Here is a 9,235-nt window from a genome sequence, read left to right on the forward strand (position 1 = left end):
GCTTTTCCTGAGTAGAAACAACGCATAACTCGTACAAACAATGGGTCTTCTGTGCAACACACCTCCTCTACCATTACAGTAAAGCAGGCATAGCCTTTGTAATGTTGACAGACTGCAGTGATTTGTGTACATGTGATATGTTGGTGCTCTGACATGCCACTTGTTTTGCTAACCAGATCATGCAGCTCCACCAAAGAAGCCCCCTCGCCCTGGAGCCCCCCACTTGGGCAGCCTCGCGAGCCTGAACAGCCCTGTGGACAGCTACAATGAAGGCGTGAAGGTACGGTGCTCAGTGACACAAAACACATTTCAGGAAATAAAACATTACCCTGTAGGCATAGTTCAGCTCAAATAGAGACCACAGAAAGCAGAAGTGACTGAACTTCCCAAGTAAACATTGTGGTACGAACATGCGGTGGGAATTGGGAAATTAACTGCTCTGCCCGTGTCCTCTGTGAGTGATTCAGCGTGTTCCTCACCCAGAACTTTCTCAGGCAAGCTTATTGTAGTTTGAGGAGCATATGATGTCTCTCACATAGTTCTGCTCAGAGGAAGGAGCACAGAGCACACTCAAGATCCCCATACTAAGAAAGCTGCTGTTGCAGCACCTAGACTCCTAAAGCCCTGCTGGCTGTAGGGAGTAAGAACAGAGGAAAAACACTTTCTGACCCTAACCGGCTTTCTGATTTGTTGTCTCATCTCCAGTAAATAGGCAATAAATCCAGAAATTAATTTTCAAGGAGTTCTCTAGCAGAGAGGCTGCAGGGTGCTGTGAAGCTGTGTCTGCTGTTACAGCTGGTGTCAATGGGACTCGTCCTTAGTGTGCCAGTCACTTTTAAAGTGATGCACCCAGGTTTTGTTCCCTGCCTTTGGGATTCCTTTACTGTTCTAATTTTAAGGAGATAGAAATATGAGTGACTTCAGGGCCTCCTGAGTGGAACCATGGAAGCTGTTTCTGTCATTAGCTGTTTTTAGCAGGTAGTGGTTGGGGCTTCTGTGCCAGTAGCACTCTTAACAAAAATGCAGCTGATAAATACTCATAGAAGTTCTGTTGCCTGTAACAAAGAACTGGATTCCACATCATGGTAGGAACAGATACAGTGGTAGGTGACACTTAGTTTAGGTGATTTAAGAAAATACAGACAGTGTCCAGGTCCTCGGGCCATGAAGTTCACAACTTGCATCACAGCAGTGTGTTCAGCACAGATCAGTCCTTCAGCCACTGCCTGTCTCACTCGTGCTCTCTTTTTTTGGAGATCATCTGAGTAGTTAAGAATCAGCACTGGCAAGTCCAAGCAGGATTATTTATTGCAAACCAGTGCATTTCAAGCTGCCAAGCCTCAGATAATATGAAAAAGCAGCAACAGATGTGTTACTGAACATGGCTACTCTAAAATTTCCTTTCTAACTACTGGTATTAGGACATGAAGATGTTTTCTGAAATACATCCTTTTGACAACAAACAAACCTGAGCAACCAAAGTCATCAGTGTGAGCAAGATTTATGTACTAAATAACTTCTTGGGAAGTGGAGAAGAAGTTCTGATTTTGTCCTGCTTTTCTGTCAAGAATTTTCTGAAATTGGATGGTCTTACACCCTGTCAAGAAAACAGCTCATTAATTCTTAATAGGTTGTAGTTTTGTTAGTGTCTGCAGACTAACTGAAGATGCTTCTGGGGTTCATTTCAGACTCTATTCTCTCTTTTCTGGGAGAAAAATGAAAATCAGAGGTTTTGACCTGGCTACCCTCAGGGATCTGTAGGGCACCAAGAAGAAGGTAGTGCAGTGTTACCTGCTGAGGCCAAGGCAGCCAGCCCACACAAAGAAAACCCTGAAATGAAAGCTTGCAGTAATGTTGATGTTAGCTGTAAGAACAGGACGTTGATGTCTATACTCTGAAATTTTGGGGTCTGGCCATAGGAATTTATTAGGTTGAATAGAATGCATCTAGGGTGGGTTCTTAATAGCTCTTAACCATGAGTGTGGCTGGTCATCAGTTGCAAGGGCTGCACAGTTACATGACTTCATATTTCCAATTGTGACAGATCCCTAATGTAGTATAGGGAGCAGAGTTTCACAGGACACCTTTCCCACTGTTGCAGAGGCCCGTTGCTCCACTCACCCCTTTACTCCTTGCCAGACTGGCTTGCTCCTGTCAAGCTTTGCATGATCTCTTCCCCATGTGTTCAGTAAAACGTTAGCATGGGTGCATGGCAAACACTTCCACTTCTACGCGGGTGCACAGCAGTTGTCAGCACATGGTGCTTCTGTTACAAACGGACCATGAGCTAACCCAAACGACTGCGGATACTGTTGAGGATGCGTTTTTGTTGCAGGCTTTTTAACTGGTCTCTTATTGCTACACATGTTTTGGTTTGTTGTTTTGTGGGTGTTTTTTTTTCCTGCTGAGTTTTATTAATATTGTTTTTCTTTTTTCCCTCCTTTTGGTAAATTTCTTTAACCTTCCCCCACATTCTGCTCAACAATAGCCATGGAGGGTAAGCAGTGCGTGAGCGTGTGTGCGCGCCCCATTCCAAAATGTCTTTGCATGCGACTTTGCGAGATGACTCTCCTAACTTCTTGATTGCTGAAACCAATTAGAATCACGGCCCTTCCCTGCTGATTGCAGCAATTGCAATGTTCCTTCTCCTAAGGTATTTTCCAATCAATGTGACAGATTGAATCTCTGTAACAGTTGTCAGTAACCAATCGGTGAAATGCAAAAAGTGGGAAACTCTGCACCAAATCCTGCACTCTTTCCTTAGACAGAGTCTCATCCAAGTACTTTGTGCTTTCAACTGTGTAGAGTCTCGACTGCTTCCAGTGAAGCGTCTCTGCAGCAGGGACCAGTTATGGGAACCCATGGTTATTGCATCTGTGGGGCTGTGATGCTGTGAGCCCAGCCCAGATCTTTAGGGCCACTGTGTGACCAATAAGGCAATGGGCAATTTCTTTCCTCTCCCCCAAGTGATTGCTTGGGCATGGCATGCAGTGGTAGTGGAGAAAGCAACTTCCTGGAACAAGGGACATGACACCCTGTTGTTTTGCAATGGAATTTGTCCATCAGTAGTGAACCATTTTGATACAACAAGTATTCCATACTCCTTTTTCAACTTTTCTTTGCTGTGGGAGTTGCACTGGGAGCTCTTCAGAGAATTTTCGGTAGACTCTTCAGAGTCAGAGATCAGGCTGTCAGGAAGCCTGAAGGAAACTTCCTTCAGGCCCATGAGCAAATGTGCTCAGCGGGCTTGGGGTGGCAGTTTCTGGTGATCTCTGCAGGCTGGGAGGTTGCTGAGCCCCATCTGCTGGGCACAGGAGGCTCAACAATCTGTCTCTGCTTCCAGATCAAGCCGCAGGAAATCAGCCCTCCTCCTACAGCCAACCTGGACCGCTCCAATGACAAAGTCTATGAGAATGTAACCGGGCTGGTGAAAGCTGTCATAGAGATGTCCAGTAAAATACAGCCAGCTCCGCCGGAGGAGTACGTGCCCATGGTAAAGGTAGGGATGCCATTTTGAACATGGTTTCATCTTTCTCATGAATGACAAAGTTCTTGTTAACAGGAAGTTGTGCAACATTGCTGCATTTTGCTTATAAAAGGAACTTTTATAATCCACCCTTTGGCGTTCTGTTTTGATGCTGTGAAACAGGGAATTGTGGGTGGGGTCCCTCACTACATGAAGGACATTGAGGCCCTGGAGTGTGTGCAGAGAATGGCAGCGAAGCTGTGAGGGATCTGGAGCACAAGTCTCACAGGGAGCGGCCGAGGGAACTGGGATTGTTTAGTCTGGAGAAGAGGAGATTTGAAGGCATCATTGCTCTCTGCAGCTGCCTGAAAGGAGGCTGTGGTGAGGTGAGGATCAGCCTCTTCTAGATCACGGGGATAGGACAAGAAGTAACAGTTAAGTTGCGCCAGGAGAGGTTTGGGTTGAGTGTTAGGAAAAATGCCTTCTCAGAAAGAGTGGTAGTACATTGGAACAGGATGCCCAAGGAGGTGGTGGAGTCACCATCCCTAGTTTATTAGTTCAGAATGCTTACATATTCTGATGTATGTCGTCAGTGTATGTGAGAGGGGCGACTGAATCAAGGCCGAGATGTCCTGTTGGGTTGTCCTGTGTCTGTTATTTCCTTACTTACTCATTTTTCTCCTTAGGAGGTTGGCTTGGCGCTGAGAACCTTGCTAGCAACAGTGGATGAGTCGCTGCCAGTGCTTCCTGCAAGCACCCACAGAGAGGTGGGTAGAGCCCCACTCATCTCTGCAGTTTGAGCTGGCCTCAGCCAGGTGGATGCGTTCGGGGTCTCTCTTCTTTGCACACACGTATATTTGTGTTCAGTAAACACTGTGAACTCTTAATTATAATTTTTGATTAATTTAATGTCATTAGAATCTCATTGCTGTGTGGATGTAGGTTTTTGTTGCCTCGAGTCAGAATGCTCAGACTGGATGAGGGAGCATACAACGTGTATATACCAGAATTTTAAATAAAAATTGTCAGTAGTACTTACATGAACCCAGTGTTGTAATGCAGGGAGACCATCTGGGTGTTAGTACAACTCCAGTTTTCCATGAAATACATCTTGCACACAAAGTCATTAAATGTGTGGATAATTGAACATGTTGTGGTGCAGCTGAATGAGAAAATACCCTGTAGTAACCTCATTTGGAATAAGAAATGACTGGGATCTTTCAGTGTAGTTGACAAGAGTTGGGAATAAACCTGTTTTCCTCCAAAGCCTTGAATGACTGTAGTAATGAGAAGGCCAGAGAATTATGAAGCGCTGTCTTAGAGAATCATACCACCTTCAGCTGCATTGCTCTATTAATAACCTGTACCTGCTTTAATTCTAATAATAGCAATGGCAGTAAAGGTGATGGTAATAGGAACCTGGAAACCCAGCACAACATGTTAACAGTTAAACTTGAGTTAAAACTTGGTGATGTGGTCTGGTTGGCGATAGGTGGCTCTGTAGCTACCGAGGCAGCTTTTGGTGTCTTGAGTACAAAGTGTCACCAGCCCACATGCTGACTCCAGCTTGAAGGGAACCTTTCAGGCTGGTCAGGTTTCACGGAGGTGATGTTCTTCCTTGGGGCGGGAAACAGTGCTACCAACCTGTGTGGCTGACCCACTCTTGTTGTTCCAGATTGAGATGGCCCAGAAACTGCTGAACTCTGACCTGGCTGAGCTCATTAACAAGATGAAGCTGGCTCAGCAGTATGTCATGACCAGCCTGCAGCAGGAGTACAAGAAGCAAATGCTGACAGCCGCTCACGCTCTGGCAGTGGATGCCAAGAACTTGCTGGATGTCATCGATCAAGCCAGGCTGAAAATGATCAGCCAGTCGAGGCCGCACTAAGCACCAAGGGAAGAGTTTCATCTGTCTGTTGTAGAATTCTGCTTGCGAAAGGATTAGTTCACCTTCCACCAGCAGTGAGGATTAACCCAGTGTGGTCCTGGCATTCCAGCACCTCTTGCTTCAGCAGCCCTGACTGACAGCTGTTGGTTCTCTCCCATTACAAAAGGTTAACCACGTTATTTTTCTCACAAAGCCAAGCTGGCCTGGGATTCAGAAAGCGGGTGTATCACCGGATGAAGTTTGTACAGACGTCCTTGGGAAATGATGGCTTTGGAGCAGCGCGGTTCGTTCCATCGCATGGGCCGTGTTCAGCCCACAGCTGGGGTGGAGTTTTGGAGCCGGAACTGTTGGAGCAGCAGAGCGGAGCGAGATATTGTGAAGAATTCTGGGAAACCTCAGGGCTGAGAATTCTTGCCCACAGTATATGAACTATCCAGACTGGAATTTTTTTTATTAGAACACTTACGTCGCAATATGCTAATCACAATTTACAGAGAAAGAAAATAAAAAGCTATATTTTCAAGACGTCAGTCATTTCGAGACAAACTAAAGCCCTCTTCATCTTCCTGCCTTTTACTTTTATGTGAATGTGTGACGCCTTTGGTTGGAACTAGCTGTAGGACACAACGGAAAACTCTTCTTTTTCACCAGAATAACGTGCCAGTTCTTTTGTAGCAATGTTGTTTTCCTTGGAAGCGAAAATGCTGCTTTGTACCAGAGCAACTCAGAGCTGCACTTAAGAGGAGTCCTGTAACCATTCATGTCCCCCGTTTTTATATAATTTATAAAGACAGATTAAAGCCATGTTGAATATTTTAAACCCCCTGTAGTTAACTAACCCATCCTTTTGTCTGTCTTGCCTGGGAGGAGTTACAGTAGAGCAGTGTAATTAGATTTTCCTTGGTTTTCCAATTATGCCATCTGTTCTGTTAAAATAAAAACCACACTCCCTTTTTGCTGTTGAGGGATATAAATTATTCTCAGGAAGAATATAATGAACTGTACAGTTACTTTGACCTATTAAAAAGGTGTTACCAGTGAAATTCTGACTGTATTTTTGTGTACACACACACTGCAGAAGCAATGGTGAGTTCTGCTTTATCTGTTACTGTCAAGAATTTACTTGAGGAACAGCCGTGAGCATCCAAGAAATCCAAGATAAGTCATCTTCAGAAGGCAATTTCCTCTTAATTATAGAGCACAGGAACAAGGCAGGTGCTGTTACCAGCTGCACAAGTCATTGGATATCTCTGCTAGTTTTTACAACTCTGAAATTATTTTAGAGTTTGCTTGGATGGTGGCAGCCACGTGGTTTGTAGGGGTTATGGAAGCTCTCAGCAGCAGTGGAGGTGTACAAACTGCTGCCACTGAGGTGCCTTCCAACACCCAATGGGCTTCAGCTCTGCACAGAGGCAGGGCAGTGCAGAGCATTTCTACCACTACTTCAAACATGGACCAAAACTCCCTCTTCTACTCCTTTCAGTACTTTACTGGAATATTAAATGAAAATTGTGCAGTTTCTTATATGCACTTGAATACAACCCTTACATTGGCTCAGATGCTCTGTTCAGGAGTAAAGTCATGTTTTAAGTATTACTACCTTATGTAACTTGCACCATTTTCCACACCCGTGCTTCAAAGCAGCATGTTTTCAGCAATGTTCCTTGATTTTTTTCCTGGAAAAGCAAGGACTGCACACCCCATGAGCTTCAATTTAGGGAAGGTTTAGGTTGGATGTCAGGGGAAGTTCTTTGCAGAGAGAGTGTTGAAGTGTTGGAACAGGCTGCCCAGAAAGGTTGCAGATGCCCTGGAGGAGTTCAAGGCCAGGTTGGACGGGGCCCTGGGTAGCCTGGTCTGGTATTAAATGGGGAGATTGGTGCTCTGTGATCCTTGCAGTCCATTCAACCCTGACCATTCTATGATTCTGTGTAACATCCAAGGTTGGGTTGGCTGCAAGTCAAAAGCCCAGAGCACTTTAAGACTTTCCCTCTGCTTTTTAAATTACAGCTACTCCATCCCAGCCCAACAAGGGCATTCAGCAAAAGATTTCTGCCTTTCCCCAAGCCCAGAGCTCAATTGCTGTCCTCTGAAACATAACCCTGCTGCTCCCACCAGGTTAAGCAAGCACATTCTGTGAGTTGCCTGATGGAAGCCATGCTGCTGCAGAGCACAGACTGAGGCTGTTCCAGTTTCACCAAGATGTTACAGCCTCATTGCAGTATAACAAAGCAGCAGCACTTTCGCTAAACCCAACCATGTCCCTTCCCACTGTGGTAACATCTTCACCTTTGTCCACAATCTGAAAGTAGGAGCTATGTTACTCACACCTGCCAGTGCTGAGGATGGCGACAAGCTGTAAAACCCCACATGACTATACACTGACAGCCGGTCTTGTCACTAGAGGTAATGCAGCTATTCTTCAGAAGCGTTAATTTAAGAGACAAAAATACAGTTAAATGTTCTTTATTACAGGCAGTTACAAAACTACTTAGTCAAAAAGACCAAAGCCCATGTCATCATCAGATTCCTCTGATTCTTCTTTCTTTTCTTCTTCTTTCTTCTCCTCGGCTGGAAAATAAAAAGGTGGTCAGAAACTTCCCATTTCCATCAATTCATGGAGTCACACTATCAAAGACTTCACATTCAGAGACTGTAACATCAAGGAGCACAACCTGAGCAACCCTACCAAGTCCCATCTCACGGCCCAGTGAAAGCAGTGCTACCAGGGAAATGGCACTGCACCTTCACCAGTCTATGAAACCCGACAAGTTCTACAGGGCAGGCTCACTTTGTCAGCATCAGTGACATCCTCACACCTGAGACAGCAGCAGTGCCGTCCACTGATTCAGAGTGCGACCAATGCACAGAGAAAGAGGATCTGGGGGTGCCAGCGGCTAGCTGGCTGACCACGAGCCAGCAGCGTGCCAGGTGGCCAAGAAGGCCAACGGCATCCTTGGCTCGTCTCACAAACGGCACAGCCAGCAGGAGGCGACCGTCCCTCCGTTCTCAGCTCCGGTGCTCAGCGCACTTACCGGGAGCAGCACCACCGCCCGCCGGTGCGGCACCACCCGCAGGAGCAGCCGCAGCCGGAGCTCCGCCACCGGCTCCTACGTTGCAGATGAGGCTTCCGATGTCGATGTTGGCCAAAGCCTGGGGAGGACGAGCACCGGCGATACCTCGTTAGCGCGGGGCGCGCCCGCCCGCAGCACCGAAGCAGCCGCAACTTTCTCCCCTCGTTGCCACCTACCTTAGCGAAGAGGCCCGGCCAGAACGGCTCCACGTTCACTCCCGCCGCCTTGATGAGGGCGTTAATCTTATCCTCCTGCCACACAGAGAGCGGCGCTGAGGGCCGGCCATGCCTCCCCCGCACCGCCGGCCATGCCGCGGCCCCGCCGCCATCTTGTGGCGAAGGCCCCCGGGCCGCGCACTCACCGTGACGGTGACTTCGTCGTCGTGGAGGATGAGGGCGGAGTAGATGCACGCGAGCTCGGAGACGGAGGCCATGGTGGGGGCGCGGTGCCAGTCGCCGGGGGAGAACGGCCTTAGCTTCAGCTGAAGGACGCAGCACCTTGTCACGCCGGGGACGAAAGGGAACACACGCCACCGGGGGGGGGCTTTATAAGGGCGCCATCAGCCAGTCGCGATCCGCGAGCCGGGGCGCTGTCCAACCCGCGAGCACCGGGGGCGGGCCCGAAAGGAGAGCTCCGCCAATCGCAGCTCGGCGGGGAGTGATGGGAGATGACGGCGGCATTACCTCAGCGGCGCTCCCTGGGCGGCTGTGCGCGGCGCTGTGGGGCTCTCACCTGTCTCGTCTTTTCTGACTTTTTTTTTCTTTCTATTCCTTCCTAGACAGATCCCGCACTGATCGTATCGACGTATGC

At 47.6% G+C, this 9,235-nt stretch overlaps 2 protein-coding genes across 31 annotated transcripts in view; one reads left to right on the top strand and one right to left on the bottom strand.

Moving 5' to 3' along the window:
• PTK2 (protein tyrosine kinase 2) overlaps positions 1 to 5,354 on the top strand; it is a gene marked incomplete at both ends in the record, with an annotated part of 141,740 nt that extends 136,386 nt beyond the window's left edge. For 17 of the 30 annotated variants that reach the window (XM_079533518.1, XM_079533535.1, XM_079533537.1 and 14 more), the window contains 5 exons: positions 177 to 280; positions 2,489 to 2,497; positions 3,344 to 3,499; positions 4,153 to 4,233; positions 5,142 to 5,354. In XM_079533518.1, the coding sequence (XP_079389644.1) occupies positions 177 to 280; positions 2,489 to 2,497; positions 3,344 to 3,499; positions 4,153 to 4,233; positions 5,142 to 5,354 (563 nt within the window). The remainder of the gene's footprint in view (positions 1 to 176; positions 281 to 2,488; positions 2,498 to 3,343; positions 3,500 to 4,152; positions 4,234 to 5,141) is intronic. The other 13 variants (XM_079533529.1, XM_079533533.1, XM_079533534.1 and 10 more) reach the window with 2 other exon arrangements.
• Positions 5,355 to 7,801: 2,447 nt separating this feature from the next.
• Positions 7,802 to 8,928, bottom strand: RPLP1 (ribosomal protein lateral stalk subunit P1). The gene is made up of 4 exons (XM_079533753.1): positions 8,787 to 8,928; positions 8,602 to 8,676; positions 8,387 to 8,504; positions 7,802 to 7,922 (listed from the first exon to the last, which is right to left on the bottom strand). The coding sequence occupies exons 1-4, from the start codon at positions 8,856 to 8,858 to the stop codon at positions 7,843 to 7,845; spliced, it is 345 nt and encodes a 114-aa protein (XP_079389879.1). The 5' UTR covers positions 8,859 to 8,928; the 3' UTR covers positions 7,802 to 7,842.
• Positions 8,929 to 9,235: the final 307 nt, after the last annotated feature.

This window comes from Tetrao urogallus, assembly GCF_951394365.1.
Source record: "Tetrao urogallus genome assembly, chromosome: 3".
In the NCBI taxonomy this organism is placed as follows: domain Eukaryota; kingdom Metazoa; phylum Chordata; class Aves; order Galliformes; family Phasianidae; genus Tetrao; species Tetrao urogallus.